The 23,130-nt window shown below is 39.2% G+C and overlaps 2 protein-coding genes across 9 annotated transcripts in view; one reads left to right on the top strand and one right to left on the bottom strand.

Moving 5' to 3' along the window:
- The window catches only part of si:ch211-63b16.4 (kinesin heavy chain), a 164,022-nt gene extending 146,942 nt beyond the window's left edge, over nucleotides 1-17,080 (top strand). For 2 of the 3 annotated variants that reach the window (XM_039738037.1, XM_039738036.1), the window contains 2 exons: nucleotides 576-669; nucleotides 1,727-1,970. In XM_039738037.1, coding sequence (XP_039593971.1) covers nucleotides 576-669; nucleotides 1,727-1,859 — 227 coding nt within the window. In that variant the 3' untranslated portion in view covers nucleotides 1,860-1,970. Of the gene's footprint in view, nucleotides 1-575; nucleotides 670-1,726; nucleotides 1,971-16,811 lie in introns of those variants that run through there. The other variant, XM_039738035.1, reaches the window with a different exon arrangement.
- The window catches only part of fam161a (FAM161 centrosomal protein A), an 81,859-nt gene that overhangs the window by 30,191 nt on the left and 28,538 nt on the right, over nucleotides 1-23,130 (bottom strand). For 3 of the 6 annotated variants that reach the window (XM_039738041.1, XM_039738038.1, XM_039738039.1), the window contains exons 4-7: nucleotides 21,037-21,136; nucleotides 13,516-13,652; nucleotides 7,652-7,854; nucleotides 1,982-2,642 (exon numbers count right to left, since the gene is read on the bottom strand). In XM_039738041.1, coding sequence (XP_039593975.1) covers nucleotides 2,581-2,642; nucleotides 7,652-7,854; nucleotides 13,516-13,652; nucleotides 21,037-21,136 — 502 coding nt within the window. In that variant the 3' untranslated portion in view covers nucleotides 1,982-2,580. Of the gene's footprint in view, nucleotides 1-1,981; nucleotides 2,643-6,993; nucleotides 7,855-13,515; nucleotides 13,653-21,036; nucleotides 21,137-21,632; nucleotides 21,801-23,130 lie in introns of those variants that run through there. The other 3 variants (XM_039738042.1, XR_005630841.1, XM_039738040.1) reach the window with 3 other exon arrangements.

Here is a 23,130-nt window from a genome sequence, read left to right as displayed (position 1 = left end):
AACAGGTCCGAGTTTGTCTTAAGTCGTAGCAGTGACCGCCGCGTGCATGCGCAAGTGAAGAACCAATGAGCACTGGCCAGACAATGCACAGACTGCAGCTATGAGGAAATAAGAAATGCAGCGGTTTTTGGGCCTTACAAGCAGAAGAAAGGCTTGATGCATTGGGGGGAAAAAAGGGCAGAGATTGCAGCTGAACTCGCTTGTCCTGTAAAGGCATCCTTCCGTGCCAACTCTGTCGGGCAGCATGTTAGTGGCTATCAGAAATCAGGAAGAACTTGTGATACTATGGAAGTGTCAAACTGTGTTGGAAAAGCATTGCGCAGTAGTTTAATTTATGCAATGTCTAATTATGTAATTTTACAACCTCAAACGACAAGACTGCACTTGTGATGTTTGACATCTCCTCTGCCTCCAACACGTGTAATATGATGCCAGTGTAACTCCTGTTAGAAAACCAACTGCCACAGCTAAGATTAAAGAAAAGCTTGAAGTGAGGGTAAAGCTTTGTGTGAAGTAGCCATTTGTTTGTTTTTTACTACTTGTTTTACTCCTTATTCCTTTTTTCTTTCTTACAGTAGAAAGTCCTTCTACTCTGCAGTCTGAAAGCACGGAGGCACATTTCGTAAGAGATTATGAAATAATGAAGATGAAGGACATGCTTAAACAAGTGTAAGAGAACATTAAAATACAGTTGAAAAAATACATAGCTGCTCCTGCTTATCTTGATATCTAGTAAAGAAAATACAAGCATAGTGGCACAGCTGTAAGCACTGGCGACACTGACTGCATGGACTGCAAGTCATGGCTAGAGTTCGGAGGTTGCATGTTCTCTCTGTTGTATGTGCAGTACATGTGTATTTCATCCTAGGACCCTTGCCCGACAACCATAAGACCTAAATTGGGTTATTAGAGTGCCAAGTGAGATTGGTAATGGATTAATAGCCTGTCTAAGATTGGTGGTGGGCTTGTGCCCCTAGCTACAGCTCCCAGATAAAGTGGTTCACTGAACAGAGAGATAAATGGATGGACATGTTTGTTAGACAGAAACCGACCCAGTGCAGCACTGATCATCTTTATGACCAGGGGGGTACCTAAGCACAGTTGGTGATGTATGTCTGGTGGAAACGCTACGTGAAACAATATGGCTGGAAAATCTAGGGATTTGTTTTAAATAATTCAAAAGGTAACCATTCTGAGGGACGGCTGGGACCCCTCCACAGCCAGGACACCCTCACAATGGAAGTACCAGGGGAGATATCATGCACAGGGCATTGTCTCCCCAGGATGAGCCAAGTGGCAGCCCACCTGGGTTGCAGCAGTGCCACAGATTCCCACAGGGCTTCATGGGAATTGGAGTTCTTTAGTTTAGCCCTTTTGGATCCTGTGGGGAATAACGAGCCCTAGCTTGTCGGGCTCCAGCCAAACCTGAAGTGCTCCCGTGCCACAATTATGGGAGCGTGGAAGACGAAGCTTGCTGAGAGAAGCGTGGGAGGCAGAGAGAAAGAGAAAGAGATGACATTCTTGCTGTGTGTTTCGTATTTACTGTATTGTGGCTGTGGTGTGGGAAAAGCTTTCGATAAGAGTTTCCCATAATAAAATCTGTTTGTTTGAGACTTGTTTCTAGGGCCTGTGTTGTGTTGGCTGTTAGGGGAGATGGAGCGCCCACTGGTGGCCACACAGTGTGTACTCAGTTGTACTACATTATTTTTATTCTTTTTTTTAACAGAAAAAGGGAACACACCCTGCTCCTGGACATGATGGTCATTATGTTCACTAGAAAATGGTTTGTTGAAGAAGCCGTGCCGCATATCAAAAGAACGTTAAAGAAGTGTGGCATGAGGCTGGAAGACACAGACTAAGGTGTCACATTTGTTCTGTTTTTATACATATACAGGTCTAAAAAGGTATTTTACATTAGTAAGTAGAATAAAGGAACTATGAGAGAAAATTCTAAATCACATTAACAATGAATTTATAGAAACCTGGATTTAAGTGTTCAAAATCTGCCCATGTGCTGATCTCAGATGTCAGCATTCGTCAGGCCAGTAGCACTGAACCAGTAGGCACCCACTGGGGACTTTTATTGGTTGTGTTTTAGTGAGGGGCGAGCACAGCCCTCGTGTATCTTAGCCTCACTCTCAGCACACACAAGTCTGATAGGTGACACAGGGCATGCACAAGACAGTGGCCGGTCTCAGTATCACAGCTTTTAAGAGGTTTAGTATGTAATCAGAGAATAACAGATGTTAGTAACTTTTCAATTGTAATGGTAGTGTACATTATTAAATTATATGTTACTGACCACAAGAAAAAAAAAGCAAGCATGTGCCAAAAATGATCCACAGGGAAAGATGCAAAGCTCTACTCGAAATAACGTGTACATGAAAGAAGGCCTCAGCCTGTCTGTTTGTGAAAACTACAGTGTTGACTTGTGAAAACCTCCTTCCAGATGATTACACAGCTAAACTTTAGCAAATGTGCAGAAAACAAACAACAAATCAACTGTGGTTCAATATTATTACCTAGTATTTGGACAACACCTTTATCCAAGGTGTAGTGGTTTAAGCTTTGACTTAGGCTTCAAATCCTGCTCCCAACACTGTGATACATTGAACAAGTCACGTCACCTGCCCGTGATTCACCTGGAAAAACAAAACAAATGCAATCAATTGTATCTCAAGTGTTCAATCAATCAAATAATAAATACATTTAAATAAATAGCTCAACAAAAAAAACAAACCTCTAGTGGGATGGTCTGCGGGCTTCACTGGACATCATATACAGCTACTAAGACCAGGGTGGGCCTCTTCACCATACACGGGGCAACTTTTATCATGTGCCACCCTGTACAAAAGTTAAATAAGTAAAAGCAGGAGTGCTCAGTTTTATTGGAAGCAGCCCTTTCAAATGAGCTTTATTTTCGGTATGTTCAGGCTTTATTAATGCTAGCCCATGAAATTTGAACATTACAAAGTGCAGATCGCAAGCCAAGAACGATGATGAACAGTTTTTAACTCCTGTTAAATATTTTAGCCGTTCTTCACAAATGGGAGTTATTTCTTACAAAAAGTAGCCACTTGGCAGATTGCTTCCTTCTAATCCTGTGAAGGTGTTTCACAGTGAAATGTCCGACAGATGTCTGCTAACATCCATTCACTCCACTTTCCATCAAGTCTCTACATCTGACCAATGTCTCGATGGAACCTCTACCCATGCTCAGAGGAGACTGCTCACCTGTTCTCGGTGTTTTGGAGTGTATGAAAATGGATGTTTCACCCAAGCTAGGTGGAGAGAAGTTCCTCCCAGTTTTCGACCTTTATATTCCCAGTAAAACTGTGGCACAATAAAGGAAGGCTATGAATTCCTTTTCTGTTTAGCTTCCCTTTTACCTCGTCAAGACAATGGATGGATCAAGCCTGTCCTTCAACATTTCTGCAAAATCCATTTAAACTGCAACTCTTACCCTTCTGCACAATAGTGAGAAGTCAAGCAAAATGACCCCTTTTATTGGCTAACTAAAAAGATTACAATATGCAAGCTTTCATGGCAACTTGGGCCCCCTTCTTCAGGCAAGATGTACATAAAAGTTAATAAGGTAATCTTTTTTCAATAAAATTACAAGGAGATAATGGGCCTGATAAATAATCTTCTGATACCCTTCTGCAAGTTAAAATTAGGGCTTTTGCAACTACATCAGATCAACAGACAGACAACATCATACAGGAAAAAGGGAAAACAACACAATCTAAAAAGTTAATACATACAAAAGGGAAACCTTAACCTCAGGGCCTCAGTATAGTGGGGTTAAGGGAAGGGTAAAGGGAAGGGCAAGACAATCTAAAAAACTCAAAACACAACCAGACCTTAACCTTAGGGACCCAAGTAATAAATCTGTTTTAACCTCAGGGCCCTAATCATCTTGCCTGAAGAAGGAGCCCGGAGTTGCATATTGTAATCTTTTTAGTTAGCCAATTAAAGGGGTCATTTTGCTTGGCTTTTCACTACATTCCTAATGGCTAACACGGTACAACACCCTAGTTTTTCTGCACAATGAAAAGGCACCTTTCCAACCTTCCAAGTGTACACACCTGTCCATTTTGAAGGAATAGGAAGTGAGGAAAAATTACTGATCAAGAGCAAAAAATGTTTAGGAAATACTTGATTTTGGGTCGCTTCTACTTCAGATCACGCTAAGAACGAGGAAAACTGACATTTTTCTAATCAACAAATACTTCAAAGAACATTTTGAACGGAAAATATTTGTGCCATAAAACAAACATAACTTAATTTAATACAATGCATTTTTCAAATATTCTGATATTTCACAGACATGGTTTGTGATAAAGAATTTCCAGTTTCAGAAATTGATCTATCCCACCTAAATCAATACAAAGCATGGCAGGATGACTTTGCCTGGATTAAATTTGTTGCAGTTCAGTGTTCTCAGACAGACAATCTCATGTCCTACATTTCTATAAAGATCGTCATGTATTATCAGATTTTTTTTACAACAAAGTATTTTATTTACTGCTTTTTGTAAGCACATGAAACATTTCCAAAAATCACAAGCTATCCAGCAATGAAAAATTGAGGACAGCAATTCAAGGAGCACAGAGTGCTGGGAAGCAGACGGCCTGACGTAAATATCTTATTTCAACTGACTGCAAGCCAGAAGTATTTTTCTGAGAGGTCATATTTTTTCATATTATATTAGCCTTTATATTATGAAAATAGTTAGAATATTTGTATGAATTATTACAAATCAGGGTTCCTGTGTTCCAATTGCTTAGATTTTTGAAAAGAGCAAGGCATGTTAAGTAATCTTTAGATAATTCAATAGCTGACAGTGTAGATAAATACTGTAGATAGATAGTTATTAATACAGCAGCTTCGTAAAAAATAATTCAAAATCACCAATCCAGTCATTTTTTGAGAACTCATTATTCAGTCTGTTTACAGTTGGCATGAGTCTGTACATATTGAAGAATACTGGGATCATCAACTTCAATGCAAAACAAACTTTAATTGACAAAGGAGTTTATTTCTAATGTTCAAACACACATACAGAAAAAGCACACTTACCCAACATGTATAATATTTTACACAATAAATTATTAAAATCATTTCCATGTTTGAACAAATATATCTTTCAATTTTAAACATTTACAGTCATGACTTCAGGTGTTTAAAGTCCAAAATAAAATATAAAAATACATTTTACAAGAAACAGATTATAGATAAAAGAATTATCTGGTAAATCAACAAAAACACTTTTTATGCCCTGAACTCGCTCGTGCCTTGGTGCTATACTCATAAATGTGAAATTTATTTCCATTTGATCCTTTTCAAGACCTTTAACAAAACTGATTTACAATTTTAAACAAATTACAGTCTGCTTTGTTTTATATATTACGATTTGTTAATACTTTATTTTAGGTACTGCAAAAATGCATCTATTATTCGTTTACTCTTATAGTAAGATCTTTGGGTCTTCATAACACTTGCTAAGCAACCCTAAAGTGTTTTACCATCTCTGCAAAGTGACCACCTAACAAAACATCACTTTGGAGGGTCTGAGGCGGCTCAACTGGGACGTTTCTCTTGATATAATCATGTATTTAGTATAAGGCCTGTGTATCCTCCGTAAGTCATGTCAATGTGCCACACTCCACAAATATATGTGACCAGTCTAATGTTATATTTTAGAAGGTGGCATGGCACTACCCAACTTTCAGTTTTATTACTTGGCAGCAAACATACAGGCGATAAGAACCTGGACACAAATAGATGAACATACACAGGCCTTGTCCGCAATAGAAGTAAAATCCTGCAGTACTTCTTTATATTTCCTGCTTTGTGCCGTAATAAATGCAAGTTATCTACAATATACTAATAACCCAATTGTGCTTCACTCACTCAGAATATGGAATCAATGTAGAAAGCATTTTAAGATGGAGAATCTTTTATCTGTGGCACCTTTGAATGAGAACCACCTCTTTCAACCTTCACAAACATATGCAGTTTTTAATATCTGGAAAAGATTTGGGATTAACTTGCTTAGAGATCTTTATATAGACAACGTCTTTGCATCCTATGAACAATTACATTCCAAATTTAACATTCCAGCTACACATTTCTTTCACTATCTTCAAATTAGAAACTTTGTTAAACAGAACCTTCCAGATTTTCCTCATCTTGCACCCTCATCCATGCTGGAAAAATATTGCTCAATTTCAAGGACTTAGACACCATCTCTACAATATATAAAATAATTTTACAGTCCTTCCCTTTCAAAGATCCAGGAGGACACTGGGAAAAAGATCTCTTACTCAATATATCAGAAAAGGAGTGGTAGCAATGCAGAGAATTCACTCGAGCTCCATATGTGCAAAGCAAACAATTATACAACTCAGAATTATATATCGAGCACATCTGTCTCGACTAAAACTCTCCAAAATGTTTCAAGGGCAGGACGCAACCTGCGAACGCTGCAATCAAGTCCCAGCCTCACTTGGGCCTGCACCAAATTAACGTCATTCTGGACAAAAATTTTTAAGTGCCTTTCAGGACAGCCTTGGTGTCACAATCCCTCCTAACCCATTAACAGCTGTGTTTGGTGTTCTTCCAGATGGGTTTAAAGTGGAGAAGGACAAACAAACTGTGATTGCATTTACTACTCTTTTGGCACGCAGACTTATTCTGCTAAACTGGAAGAATCCAAACTCTCCTCTTTTAAGTCAGTGGGAAACCAATGTTTTATATTATTTGAAATTGGAAAAAAATCAAATATTCAGTTAGAGGATCTGATCAGTAATATTTTAGAATAAGCTCTTAAAGCACAGAGGAAGCAATTATTTCTGCATTTCTTTTTCTTCTCCATTCATCTCTAGTGGCTTATCAAACTCATCAATTTAGGTCTGTTTAGAAGCCTTACGTTTTACCCCATTGGCCAGGCTCTCTCTCTCTCAGGGGTGGGGGTCGACTTGTTCTCAATCCTACTTTTTGTAAAAATTGATCGATTTGTATGGAATGATTACAATAAAATTATTTAAAAAAAAAAGTGTTACGAAGACCCAATGAAGCCTTTCTTTAGGTTTTGTTACAGAAGAGTAAATTGACTGCATTTCTGCAGTACCTAAACTGAACCATCACATATTATTTTATCGCTGGCTCAGTTTTATATGCACAGTGACAACAACAAACTACAGTTAGCAACAATTGTGTAGCAGGGCAACATTAATCTTTTACTGACCTGACATTCAGTAGTTACAATAGCAAGGTCTTTTTTTTATATATAAATATAAAAAGTTTTGTTAATTTCACTGGAATAAATGTGCAGCAATACTATAAAAATGTTATCTAGTTGTTTATTGGCGAGTCTACTGATCCTTAGTACAGCATTAATATCAATAAAACAAAATTTGCAGTAGGTTTACATTTCACGTCTTACTATTACCATCAGTTTATTATTTAAAGGAAGTGATAAAGACGCATGACTGATGAGGAAAGACCAGTCCGTATCAACAGAAAGGTGTCATCCAACTGAAGTAGAGGACCTGCCATTTTAGAATAGACTGACATCAAATGAAAGATGACACTTGGAATCAACAGTAAACATATATATCATTGGTGAATTGAGGTGAAACTTAACTGTCATATTGAGGATCATCATTATCACTTTCTTTGTAGTGATCTATAATGGCATCTTCTCTTTCACTGTCATCGTTTTCACTGTGATGTAGCACTTTATGATTGATTTCTTTATCATCATTTTCATCAAAATCTTCATAATCATCTGGATATTCTGTGTACACATAAGCTTCAGGGATCTCTTTGGATGAATCTTTGGGGAAACTAGGGGAAAAAAAAAAGCATAGGATTTGACTGTTCACGTTGCACTGTATTTTTCCTGTAATCTTAAGATACAGAAGATACCCAACATTTTGTTATGAAGCTGCAAACTCAGTGGCTAACTAACTATGCGAGCAGTGAAGTTTGTGTATAATCCGGAATGACAAATAATTAAAGCACAGTGCGTTTCAAAACTAAAACATTCATTTAAAAAAGAAACATGTAGACAGTATGGCCTTGTGAGTAAGAAGATGAGCTGTAAACCTCAGAGCAGGTCACTCCCCAGCTCTGACTCACAGCTTCACACCGCATTAGCCACCTAACCAAACTACAGCTCCAAACAAGTACACATTACTGTTCAGCACTTTTGGGAATGGGGTTCACTAGTGAGGAGTGTCCCCTGCAGAGTTCGCATCACTAGGAGTTCAGTGAAATGACAGAACTGTCGGGAACTTCACCAAACTCGGCAAAATGCGTTGAAATCAATTTGGAAGGAAGTGCCAAGCTAGTTTTGAGTAAATATAATGGCTCAATGGTCAAAATTGCCCCCAAGGGCTAGGGAAGCATCTGCTAACTATGCTGGACCAGCTATTGCACCAATAAACGTGATCTGATCTGTAAGGCAGCAATGCTAATTACTGCGCTATTGTGCCTCAAACAAAAGACACAGATGGAACAATAAGCAGAGACAAAATACAACAAACTGCCTCAAAACTGCATTAAGTAAATTAAATATTGATCACTGCGCTCACAGAGTTCCAATCTTGGGGCACACTTTGGCCATGTAACAAATCGACAGTGTGGGACTGGCTTATTCCATTGGTAGAAGTGGCAGCACCGGATATAGCGTCCCATGTACCTGTGCAGGTGCTCTGCACTTTTTTCTTCCATTAAGAAATAAACGCTTTATAAATAGTAACTAGCAGAATACCCGCGCTTCGCAGCGGAGAAGTAGTATGTTAAAGAAGTTATGAAAAAGAAACGGAAACATTTATCTATCTATATATACTGCTCAAAAGAATTAAAGGAACACTTTTTAATCAGAGTATAGCATAAAGTCAATGAAACTTATGGGATATTAATCTGGTCAGTTAAGTAGCAGAGGGGGTTGTTAATCAGTTTCAGCTGCTGTGGTGTTAATGAAATTAACAACAGATGCACTAGAGGGGCAACAATGGAGATGACCCCCAAAACAGGAATGGTTTAACAGGTGGAGGCCACTGACATTTTTCCCTCCTCATCTTTTCTGACTGTTTCTTCACTAGTTTTGCATTTGGCTACAGTCAGTGTCACTACTGGTAGCATGAGGCGATACCTGGACCCTACAGAGGTTGCACAGGTAGTCCAACTTCTCCAGGATGGCACATCAATACGTGTCATTGCCAGAAGGTTTGCTGTGTCTCCCTGCACAGTCTCAAGGGCATGGAGGAGATTCTAGGAGACAAGCAGTTACTCTAGGAGAGCTGGAGAGGGCCATAGAAGGTCCATAACCCATCAGCAGGACCAGTATCTGCTCCTTTGGGCAAGGAGGAACAGGATGAGCACTGCCAGAGCCCTACAAAATGACCTCCAGTAGGCCACTGGTGTGAATGTCTCTGACCAAACAATCAGAAACAGACTTCATGAGGGTTGCCTGAGGGCCCAAATGTCTACTGCACCCTGTGCTCACTGCACAGCACCGGGAGCTCAATTGGCATTTGCCATAGAATACCAGAATTGGCAGGTCCACCACTGGCGTCCTGTGCTTTTCACAGATGAGAGCAGGTTCACCCTGAGCACGTGACAGAAGTGAAAGGGTCAGGAGAAGCCGTGAAGAATATTATGCTGCCTGTAACATCGTTTAGCATGACTGGTTTGGTGGTGGGTCAGTGATGATCTTGGAGGCATATCCATGGAGCGACTCACAGACCTCTACAGGCTAGACAACAGCATCTTCACTGCCATTAGGTATCAGGATGAAATCCTTGGACCCATTGTCAGACCCTACGCTGGTGCAGTAGGTCCTGGTTTCCTCCTAATGCACGACAATGCCCGGCCTCATGTGGCAAGAGTATGCAGGCAGTACCTGGAGGATGAAGGAATTGAAACAATTGAATGGCCTTTACGATCCCCTGACTTAAACCCAATAGAACATCTGTGGGACATTATGTTTCGGTCCATTAGGCGCCGCCAGGTTGCTCCTCAGACTGTACAACAGCTCAGGGATGCCCTCATACAGATCTGGGAGGAAATGCCACAAGACACCATCCGTCGTCTCATTGGTAGCATGCCCCGACGTTGTCAAGCATGCATACAAGCTCGTGGGGGCCACACAAGATACTGAAAAGCATTTTGAGTAGCAGAAATTAAATTTTTGAAAAAATGAACTAGCCTGCCACATCTTCATTTCACTCTGATTTTAGGGTGTCTACACAATTGAGCCCTCTGTAGGCAGAAAACTTTTATTTCCATTAAAAGACTTGGCATCCTTTTGTTCCTAAGACATTTTGCCCTGTCGTTATTTGTATAGATATCCAACTTCATATTGAGATCTGATGTATCTAATGTGTTTCTTTAAAGTGTTCCTTTAATTTTTGTGAGCAGTGTATTATATATATATCTCCCTCCTTTGGGGTGCGAGCAGCTGTTGCTGGGGGTGCCAGAATCCATTGAGGAAGAAAAATTTAAAACATTATTTGTACAAAATCCTAATCTATTTATCCATTCCTAAATAATTAAATGGGCAGGCTATTTCGTATCAGTGCAATACGCTGTTTGTTAAAACGGATGACTCCTAATCTTACGTGCACTTAGTGCTGCGTGGGTATTATGAACTATCATATTTGTTGAAGTTCTATTTAAATTTTAAATATAAGTAATTTTTATTTGGTCGACAGAAATATGTTTAGTAGGAATGAAAGTTAAATTTAATCATCATTGCATAAATTTTTCTTCACCATAGAAATTTAAAGACTAAATCCAACTGCCTGATGGGCTCATCAGGCAGTACACACGCACTGCACCTACTCTCGCGAATCGAACCTCAGATGTCAGCACTAAAGGCGAAGCCTCTCATGTTGCGCTAGGGTGTGTGGTTCGTTTATTTGACAGTATGTAGATCGGGTGTATAAATATATACTGTATATATATATATAACTTTTGAGAAGGCAACGTATAGTTTTGTCCAGGAGGAAAGCAATGTTGCCTCAAATCAATGGCAACCTTTTGTAGGGTGTGTCCCTGAGACTTAATTGTCATCGCGAAGCAGAGCCTTACTGGAAATTTGAGGCATTTCAATTGAAATGGGAGATCAGGGGATATAACGGTGATGCCAGGAATACATTTGCATAAGCACAGCCCTTCACCTGCAATTTTAACTTAGTTACAAAGTGATCAAAACTCTCGTTTATATCCTGCGTCCTCTCATTAAACTTGTATCCCGCATTACCCGTGGGCATGACAAACACCAGCGGCAGCCTGTCTATGAAATTAATTTAAACTTTAAGTTTACACCGTGCTTTGCTTCCGAAGTAGCAGCACTCATGAATATGGTTGTAAATGTCAGTCGCTCGCTTCTTATTGTTTCCCTGCCTTCTCAATTATATAATGCATGTTTTCTTCAGCAATTTTTGGAGCTCTTCCTGGTTTTCTACGTACTGCGTTGATAGTCAGTTCACGTGATTACGTGGGAGGCGTGATGATGTCACACGAAACTCCGCCCCCCACGGCCATCCAGCTCAACTCCATTACATTATATGGAGAAAAATAGAAATGAAACCTGCCTAACTTTTGTAAGTAAGCTGTAAGGAATGAGCCTGACAAATGTCAGCCTTCTACCCACACGGGAACTTGGAGAATTAGTGATGAGTCAGTGAGTCAGTCAGAGAGTCAGTCACTGAGTCAGTCCGTGAGGGCTTTGCCTTTTATTAGTATAGATAAATCTTTCGTTATTATTATTTAATGGGGTCCATTCTAACATGAGAATTTGGTCCTTTAAAGCTCATTTTGAGATTGTAGCTGGGCATCTATCCAGTGGAAGTAATCATAATATTCTCACTGTTGCTTTTTAAAATTCATTGACGACCCACTGGCAAGCCAATGCAAACAGCCCCATTAGTGAAAATGAGTGCAATCGGCAGAGCAGGGGTCGCAATGGTTGTTCCCACTTGGTGAAATGAGCACAATTGGAAGAGCAGGGGAAATGTATCATGCAGCACTGTCGATCGCTTAGGAGACCAATCGCAAATCAACTCGATGGCAACCCACAACCCACTGGTGGCAACCTGTGATCTAAAAGTGCGCTGCAACCCAGTGGCTGAGAAACACTGAGCTAATCATCTTCTTTCCACTCCTTTCTGCTCCCGTTAGGGGTTGCCACAGTGGATCAACTTCTTCCATATCTTTCGGTCACACCTATCACCTGCATGTCCTCTCTTACTACATCCATAAACCTTCGCTTAGGCCTTCCTCTTTTCCTCTTACTTGGCAGCTCTATCCTTAGCATCCTTCTCCCAATATACCCAGCATCTCTCCTCTGCACATGTCCAAACCAACGCAATCTCGCCTCTCTGACTTTGTCTCCCAACCATCCAACTTGAGCTGACCCTCTAATGTCCTCATTTCTAATCCTGTCACACCCAATGCAAATCTTAGCATCTTTAACTCTGTCACCTCCAGCTCTGTCTCCTGCTTTCTGGTCAGTACCACAGTCTCCAGCCCATATAACATAGCTGGTCTCACTACCATCCTGTAGACCTTCCCTTTCACTCTTGCTGATACTCGTCTGTCACAAATCACTCCTGACTCTCTTCTCCACCCGCTCCACCCTGCCTGCACTCTCTTCTTCACCTCTCTTCCACAATCCCCATTACTCTGTACTGTTGATCCCAAGTATTTAAACTCACTCGCCTTCGCCAGCTCTACTCCTTGCATCCTCAATATACCCCTCAACTTAAAAACACCAAGTTTGTTTTTTTTTTGTTCAAACACATACGAGATGAAAATGTGGCTGGAGTACTGATTGGGTTGTGACAGGAATGAGCTCAATAGGCCTGTGTGAAAGTTTTGCGCATGGCTACTACAGTTCTATGATGTCAAGCTGGCCTCATTAGCAATCATGGGGCACTAGGAAAAAAAAAATATTTGTTTAAGCCAGCCCGAGATGAATTGCCAAGAAAATATTTGGCAAACAAGGTCACTGTCAAACACTGCATATTCCCTACAAAAAAATGCTTTGCAGAATTTTGCTGATCAAAAGTGGCATTCACTAAAGACATTGGCTGAGAGAATATTGTTTGGCAACATCTTCAAAGAAATTGTGTGCTTTACAACGCAAGACTAAAAAGTTTATCACTGATCCCTAAGTTGTGCAAAAGAGGTACAGTTAACTCTTCACATGCATTACCACTGGCCCTGCTCTATAAGAAACGTCATATTCACTGTTCTTCATGAAAATATGAAATCAAACATTTTTTCTTTGCCATCAATATAAACTACATAGGGAAAGTTCCATATAAAATATAATTTTTGGTTGGTGTATTCCTTTAACGTCTGTCCTACAACTGTTCTGATGTCTTATCAATGGACATACAAACAGATGACATCTTATTGTGCTCAACTGGAAAAAGTTTTGCTCATCTATCATACTGCATATGTCACTTTACTTTGCCCACAATTGGAAGTTACCTTTGTTCGTGCTCCATCAGCGAATCATTAAACACCTTGAGTACTCTCGCCACTTTACTGTGGAGGAAATCCTCGCTTAGTCCGTGATGTTTTAGGGTTTCTGCGTAGTGTTTCTCTGCTGCCATTGTAGCATTCCTCTGTTGATATAAAAAAAATTAGAAAAATACTGTAATATTATAATTAAAGACTCGTGTTTTAATAATGGAAACCAGAAAAAATACAGAAATACATACTCTACATAACATTTTTATCAAATTAAAAAAAATCCATCCATTTTCTTACCCAGTCAACAAGTTAAAGGGCGTGCAGTGTCAGTGCTTCTCCTTGCAGCACTGGGCAAAAGGCAAATCCTATTTCTGGCCTCTCTGCCAGTCCACTGCTGGGCACACACACACATGCACGCACACACCAGGCCAACTCAGAGTTGCCATTTCACTTTTCTGCACGTCTATGGGATTCAAGAGTAAGAGTCACACAAATGTGGAAGAAATGTGCGGACTTCAATCACGCAGGGACTCTGCTTAGGCTTCAAACACATGGCTGTGGAGCTGTGAGGCAGCACTAACCACTGTACCACGCTTTTAAACACAAGATGAATTGAAATATTATTCATTTCATGATGCTACTCTAAATCTCTAAATGTTGGTCCTTTCACATACAGTACTGCGCCAAAGTCTAAGGCACACAAAAAAAAAACTTTGTAAACTGAAGACACTTTCAAAAATAATGAAACCTTTCCAATATCAAAACAATTACTATAAACACAATCAAATTTTCCTTTATGACTGGACCATTTCTCATGGACACAATGTCATGCAGTTTGGCTTGGCACGTCTTTAGAGAACTGGCCACACTGTCGGCAGACTTTGGCCGTCGTGCTTCTTCAGTCTCTCCAGGTAATTCTAGACAGACTCAATGTTGAGATCAGGGCTCCAAAACTGTTACAGAACTCCTTTTTGTCAAAGAGTTCTTTATGACCTTGGCCCTGTGTTTGGAGTTACAGTATTGTCCTGCTGCAGAATGAAACTGTGACTGATCAGACTCCTCCTTGATGATACTGTGTGAATCACAGGATCTGCTTTTACTCCTCAGCACTGACAGATCACCAAATCCATTTGCAAGAATGCAGCCCAAACCTACAGAAATATCTCCTGTGCTTCACTGTTGGCTGCAGGCATTCCGTGTACATATTCGACGCTCAGATACAGTGGATTAAAATACTCTGAGTGGTTCACTGAGAGTAACAATGATAAAGAAGTTAAGGTATTTGAAATAGTTTGGCCATTCCATTGGCCATTATATTGTTACAGGTTGATTACAATCAGATGGCTTAAATTTATAAACGATTTGCAGTTAATTTCAGCGTATTTGATAAAGCCATGTCAGAGGTGTGAATCTAAAAAAAGAAAGGGAAACCACACAGGAACAGTAGTATTGTTTGCAAAACTGAGCAGAAAATGTGTGTACGCAAGGGACTGTGCTGCCGTGAGAATGTGCGTGGCTTTATGCCAAGTTTAGTTTTTATATATCGGGATGTGAGCGTGGAAACGGGCGCGTGCAACATTTTTGTACGTACGCACCATTTATACATGAGGCCCCTGGTGTATTCATGCTCTATTCTGGAAATCTCACTGATTAACTCTGATGCCTTCACAGTCTCTTATTTTTATGAGAGAGAGAGAAAAAACACATTCAAAGTTTCCCAAAGTATTCCTGCGGAAACCTCACAGGATCTCAGAAAAATGATTGTTCTGTTTGCAGAAAAACTGTAAACTCAGCAAAGATACCAGTTACGAGGGGAGTGTGTAGGGCATTAAGATTCAAGCTCCAAGACAAGAGGAGCATGAACATAGATAATAGTATTGTGCTTTCAAGATTTGACAGTAGGCAATAAATTATTGTTGATGAAGAAATAATCAGTTCTTGAGTAATTATGATGTAACAGTGAGGAGGAGAAATATTCTTTTGAATTTGGATTTAAGAATCTCCATGGGTCTGATAAATTCTGATCCATTACCAACTGTGTGATTGCCTTTGTAGTATTAGATGTTATTGTCACTGTAGTCTTTCTGCAGATACGGTTGACCTTGTAAAGAAATTTACTTACCACGGTAGTGACATTCATGTCTCTGGTGACTCTTCCTATGAAGTCAGTAGATGGATTGAAAGAGCATGGGGGCTGATGAGGTCGCTGGAAAGGGGGTTTGTGGGTCTCCTGATATCTATGCAGAAGGATGAAGGTCCAAGTTCCTAGAAGCCTGGTGCTTCCTGTTTTGTTGCATGACGTGGACGCTATCCAGTCACCTGAGACTAAGACTGGACTCCTTTGGTACCGTGTCTCTTCAGAGAATCCTTGGGTACCACTGGTTTGACACTGAGTCGAATGAGCAGTTGCTCATGGAGTCCCAAATGAGATGCATTACCTGCACTGTGAGGGAGCGTCAGTTACAGCACTATGGCCAGGTGGTGCGATTCCCTGTGGGTGATCAGGCTTACAGGGTCCTCCACTGCTAAAGATGCGAATGGCTGGACCAGGCCAAGGGGATGCCCCAGATAACACCTGGCTGGTGCAGATAGACGGTCATTTCCGGCAGGTGCGACTGAACCGGGTGTCTGCCTGGGGAGTGGACAACCAGGATCCCAAGCTGTTTCATCATGTGGTGGGTGCGGCAATGCGCTATACCAGTGCATGTTCCCCAACCTGACCTGACTGTAGTTGATGATCTATCCACCTCTAGATTTAAAACACAATTAATATCTCCAGCCATTATAATTTTATGAATGCCCATATAGGGGAATAGGTTCAAATATGTTTTGGATAAAATCTCCAAACATATTTAGGCATCCACATTAGGTGAATATATATTTATCAAAATTGCTTTAGAATTCATTAACTTGCCCATCCCATAACATAGCACCATTCAGGATCAGATACTACATCTGATGTTACAAATGGAACTGCTTTATGCATTAAAATTCCCACACCTCTGGTTTTCTTTATATAGCTGGAATTAAAAGTTTGGCCAATCCAGCTTCTTTGCAGTCAAGACTGGTCCTTACTTACTATGCAAGTTTCCTATAAAAATACTGTCTTAGCCTTAAGATCTGTGAGGTGGGAGAATACTTTTTTTTTTTTTTTGTTTAGATTATGACCGAGGCTTTTAACATTGCAACTTACAAAGGTTGGTCTGAGAAACACTACTTCTGAATTTTTGGCAACATTTTGTAATTTTAAGTAAAAGTAGTGTGTTATTTTAGAATTCAGTTTTAACACTGATTTCCTATGATTATTACAGGGTATTATTGGTACGGAGCTTATTATGGATGTCCCGACCTACAATTGTAGGGATGGATGGATGGATGGATGGATAGATGGATGCTCTCATTCCCACCTCCAAGTGAGGCTAGACCACACTTCAGAGTCCAGTCCTCTGACATGCCAAGAAAACAGGACACAACCAAAACAAAAAGAAAAACCCAGCAGCGGTGTCGCAAAGGATTAAATTGAAATATCATATAGTGGTACTGTCTAGATAAAATAAACCTAGTAGTAATAGTAACCAAAGTAGAAGAAGAACAAGAAAAAAAAAAAATGTTTGTTTAACTGGAATAGATTTTGCAAGATAGATACATAGATAGATAGATACTTTATTAATCCCAAGGGGAAATTTACATAATCCAGCAGCAGTATACCGATACAAAAAAACAATATTAAATAGTAATAAAAATGCATGTAAAAGCAGACAATAACTTTGAATAATGTTAGCATTTACTCCCCCGGGTGAAATTGAAGAGTCGCATAGTGTGGGGGAGGAACGATCTCCTCAGTCTGTCAGTGAAGCTACTCCTCTGTCTGGAGATGATCCTGTTAAGTGGATGCAATGGATTCTTCATGATTGACAGGAGTTTGCTCAGTGCCTGTCGCTCTGCCACAGATGTTAAACTGTCCAACTTTACTCCTACAATAGAGCCTGCCTTCTTAACAAGTTTGTCCAGGCGTGAGGCGTCTTTCATCTTTATGCTGCCTCCCCAGCACACCACCGCGTAGAAGAGGGCACTCGCCACAACAGTCTGGTAGAACATCTGCAGCATCTTATTGCAGATGTTGAAGGACGCCAACCTTCTAAGAAAGTATTGTCGGCTTTGACCTTTCTTACACAGAGCATCAGTATTGGCAGTCCAGTCCAATTTGTCATCTAGCTGCACTCCCAGATATTTATAGGTCTGCAAGATACACTATATAAAGAATATACTACACATTGAGTATCTATAGACTTTATCTTGTAATTTTCCCCTTCTATGGTGTAATGAAAAGCAACTGGAATTATAAAGTATTTTCATATACTTATATATCAAAGATTATGTGCAAGTATACAAGCATGTGCATATAAGTATACAAAGCCTATATATACACTTGTCTTAAATCTGTGCCCCAGTAAATACGAACTTTCATCAATATACCAATAATTGAGCCATTCACCAATCACTCAGAATATGGAACCAATGCAGGACACACTTCGAGGCAGAGAAATGTTTATCTATTTCTCCTCTACACGATAACCTTTTTCAGCCTTCTTCAACCTACACAGTATTTAATCTTTGGAAAATGTCCAGGATTAACACTTTGAGAGCAGTATATAGATAGTGTATTTGCATCTTCTGAACAATCACGCTTCAAATTTAACTTTTCAGCAACACAATTTTTCCACTTTGTTCAAATTAGAAATGTTGTTAAAAAACCTAAACAATTTTCCAGATCACCCACCCATCTGGGAAAAGGACCTTTCAATTAACATCTCAGAAAATGAGTGGGATTCAGTCATTCATAGAATACGCTCTAGCCTAATATGCACTCAATAATTCAACTTAAAATCTTTCATCAACTAAAATTTATTTTGGATAAAATTGTCCAAAATGTATCCAGGGCAAGATCCAACCTACAAGCTCTCCCATCAAGCTCCAGCATCACTGGGGTAGGTTTTGGGAGTGCACCAAACAAACATAATTTTGGTCAAACATCTCTGAACGCTTATCAAACAGCCTCAGTGTCACAGTCACTTTTAGCCCATTAACAGCTGTGTTTGGTGTACTCCCAGATGGACTTAAAGTGGACGAAGACACACCGATTGTAACAGCCTATACCACACTAACTACACATAAGATTTATCTTGCTTAACTGGAAGAATCCCAACCCACATTTTATAATTCTGGGTAAATGATGTTCTATATTATTTGAAATTGATCTGTTTAAAAACTTTTAAACATGGCAAAACTTGTTTAAAAAAATTCAGAATAAGCATTCATATATGGGGTTCTCTGCTCCTGGCTCTCCTCTCTTTGTCTCTCTGCGGGAAGTTGACTTCTTTTTTTTTGTTTCTCCTTTTAAAATTTTCTGTTTTTTTCCAAGATCGACTTTGAGTTATTGGTTGTTGCATACACTCTACAATATTAATCTGTTAGATTGTATACTGTTACTTTCTTGAAATAAAATTAATAAAAACAATTAGTATGAAATTTGATATTTCTTGCCTGAAACTAATGCAGAAGATAAAAATTATATAATAAATCTAAAGTTAATGCTTAAGCACAGCACAGAAAACGTAAACCTAAAACGCAGTACTTCTATCCTAAATCATTTTCATATCCATTATTATCTTGTATAAAATTCAAGTGATGTAGGAGGTACATTGTCTTTCAGTACTGTGGATCAACACATCAGGACATAAACTAACATCTGGGCCTTACCAAACCCTAGAAATAAGTAAACTCCATTAGCCATGATCTTACAGGAGTAACTGTTGTTGGCCTAGATACCTGCAGGAACATAACTGTCAAATCCTTCAACTGTAGCTAATCACGGACATTCCAAGTGTTTACTTTCTCCAGGGATGCTGATGACTGGTGTGTTTTTGCCCCGCTAACAACCCCCATTATCAACAGGTCATATCTAAAAATAATATTTGCTTTGCTGTGTGTATTTTATGTGTTCATAAAGTTTGTAATTTTATCTTGCTTGAGAAATTGCTATAGCGCTTTAAAAAAAATTGAATTGACTTCGATAAGGCTGCGGCTGTAGGAAATTTATTCAGTGTCAAACCAAATCTGTCTGATATGTCCCCCTGCTTCTAATGGATCCAGTAGTCCTTTTTGAAGTAGATGTCAGCTTAATGACACATAAAAAAAACTTAAAATGAGCCTATTTCTCTAAAGGTAACCATTCCCTCTAAAACAATTCAGCGTATACATTACATGCCACAGGTTAGTCTGCTAGGCCACGCTTTTCTTGGGTGTGCTCTTACCTCTCTGGATATATGTGGTATGTGAATTTTGGGAAATTAGCTCACTGCAACCTCTCCTCTCTCTTGTGTTACAACTTAAGGTTCCTTTTTTTTTGCAATTGATGCCCAGTTCTGTAAGAAGGTGACTTTGAAAACTCATCACATTAAATTTAGCTCATGGCCTACTTTAATGACCTCCGACTACGGATGTTCGCCAGCGTCTTACAGCAGAATACCATTAAAACAAAGCCTCTACAGGGATTTCCAGCTCGTCTCCTTTTCACTAGATTTCATGTCCTGCATACTTTTTACCATCATCCACAGCCATCTGCCCAACAGTTCTGTAGGATATCCAAGAGTTTTAGCAGATCACTTCTGTGAAGCAGGCAGGAGGTCTTCCTACCACTAAAGGAACTCTGCTAGCCTCCAAAGATTCCTCCCTTTGAGAGATTCGTTCAGCCTTACTCTGCCAATCCTTCATCAGCTCTTGATTGGGTTAATGCAATTCATTTATCAATGTCCTTCCTGTTAGAAGCATCAACAGATTACAAGGTGGTCAAAATGCTGCGGTCAGACTTCTGGCTCAACTATACTGGCCTACTGTGTGATATGGTATTGCATTTAAAGCTCATCTAGTGACCTACAAACCTCCTTGGATTACCGGTCATCACTGCCTGCCTCATATCAATCTGCCTGAATAATGTTATCCTCTGAGGGCTGTAGTGGGTTCTTCACACCATTTCGGACATTCTTGGTGAATGCTTTATCAGTAGCCACACTCGGTGCCAACTGTGTTGACCTTGGTCATTAGATCATTATAAAAAGTTTGATGATAAAAGGCCATTCAGCCCAACAAAGTTTGCCAATACTATCCATGTCATTTCATCAAAATAACATCAAATCGACCACACTACATGTGAATTTATTTCTTGTGTCTGTGGTTCTCTGTGTTAAGAAAAATATCCTAATACCTATTCAAAATCTACCCTTAGCAAGTTTCCAACTGTGTCCATTCATGTTGGACTCATTTTAAAGTAAAAGACTGGATTCCGTTGAACCTTTCATGATTTTAAAAACTTAAATCATGTCACCTCTTAAACTTCTCATCTCAAACTGCCCATTTACTCTTTTTACTTTGATCTATTAGTTCATTTTTACTTGGGTAAGTTTGTTACCTTGTCATTCAAATAAATTATTGATGTTGCTATTTTAAATTTTAATATAATTATGACACAAGGTGTACCTTAGCAACTTGTTCCAGCAATAATGGCCTTTCCTTCACTCGCTCTTGTATTTCTTTTAATTCCTCCAGATACTCTTTTCTTCTCTGTCTTTCTTGTTTCCTTAAAATAAAAAAGATCAAATGAAACTTGTGTTTAAGTTAATCCAAATGCTCAGTATACCAAAACATTCCTTACAATTTACACACTTGAAACTATTTGTAGCAGTAATGTAAACTACATAATTCACATAAATTAGCTTGAAGGCCAGTTTGCAAAAATAGAATTTATAAATGCATACGCTACCTGTGAAAGTTAAAGGTGGTCCTTTCAATATCTAAGTGTAAAATAAAAATGTCAAAACACACCCTCGCGTGTCATCGATTAAAACTGATACGGTCAGCCTTCACACTGAAACTTTAAGCACTGTGCAATGATCCTAGAATTCAAAACAAAGCCCTTCATACTTCTCTAAACACTGCAATCAATTAGTTACTCTGCTGCTGTCTTCAGTACATTAACATCCACGTCCAAGGACTTTAGCTCATCTAAGTTCTGTACCATTGTTATGCAGTGAAAATGTTCAATATCTACAAACTACTTTTGATGTCCATTGTACCTGAACTGCTTTACTTTTAACTCAGATATCCGAGCCAGACTCTGAAGGGGGTCATTGGCTTGAGCACGTTTTGCAATAATTTTCTGCAGCATTTTCATTCTCTGTTTCCGCTTTGCTCTCCACTTATTTTCTTCATCCTCCAACTTTTTCTTCTCTTCAAGCGAGTTCCTGATTAAAAAGACAAGCCTAGTGCTCAAAGCGTCTTAGTGGAGAAAAGTGTGCAGGGCAGTGAAGGGAACAATGGGAGGTGTAGGAAGGAGGATGTGTGTCTTAGGACTGAGGATGGAAATGCAAAAGGAGAATTTCTAAGTTTGACAATTTTAATTATTACACATCAAACACATTGGGTCACATGATTTCAATTCCCTGTTCTAAGGCTAAAAGAAGAAGCCTTTATTTTTAAAGCCATAATACGACACACACTTATAAAACTATCACAGCCCTGGCAATACATTTCAGTGCAAGAAACATCGGACTTACAAAAAATAATTAAACAAAATGTATGCCACTTAATGTGCGTGTCATAGGAGGATTATACATAACAGTTCATTTTGGGCATTTCCTACAGAATCGCAAATGAAACATAAAACCACAATGTCACTACCAGTGATGGCCTTTTACTTCTATTCGTCTCTGCACACCTCAATCCCACCACTGCGGGTGCCACTTTTGTCCTCTCAGATGTGTATTTTTTGACAGGCGCCAAACAACAAATTTAAGGCAGTTGCAGTGCCCCAAAGTCCCCAAAATGCAGCACATGCATTAGGATTTTATAACATTATTTTTCAAATAAAACATTTGAGATATCCTCAGGTACTGCATACAGCACTATGATGTTACCATTCATTTCCAGACTTACAAAAATCTTTTTTGGGAAGAATGGACACATTGTAAAATACAATAATGTTTGCTCATCTCTAGAAGCTTGCGTATGCCAAGATGGAGATGTTATGGGGTCCCTGCCAAAGCCGAACATTAGTATTTAATAGAGTGCTTTGTCCCCTACTCGCTTCATTTGCCAACCCCTAGGCCTACGCTAGCCTCTTTGCAGTTCTGTCGCTCACGTATGGGGAAGTGGATGTGCAATTTAAACAGATTTTTATTTTCATGGGAATTATTACATATGCATAATAGAACAATTTTACATTACAGCGAGTAATTAACCATTATAAAAAACAGTCAAACGTAATAAATTGAAAGAAAATTATGTTTCATGTTGCGTTAAGAGTTATTCGTTGCGTAATACGATTTTGTTCCGTTTGGTTTTGAATTTAACATGCAAATACTTTTTAAACTTACACTTTAACTGTAAAACTTCAGTAAAAACAATTTCTTGAATTAAATTTTCATCAATATTGCATTGAATTTTGATTATGTGTTTGGACTTTCATTGTAACAACACAACGTATAACCACCCGTGATTGAATTTCGTTTCTTTCTCTCTATTAAATAGAATGACTTTTTCGAATGTTTGGCTGTGAGATTTAATTGTCTTTGC

Source organism: Polypterus senegalus, chromosome 16 (genome assembly GCF_016835505.1).
Source record: "Polypterus senegalus isolate Bchr_013 chromosome 16, ASM1683550v1, whole genome shotgun sequence".
Lineage (NCBI taxonomy): Eukaryota > Metazoa > Chordata > Cladistia > Polypteriformes > Polypteridae > Polypterus > Polypterus senegalus.
Note: the sequence above shows the minus strand (reverse complement) of the source record. Positions and strands in the feature narration are given on the sequence as shown.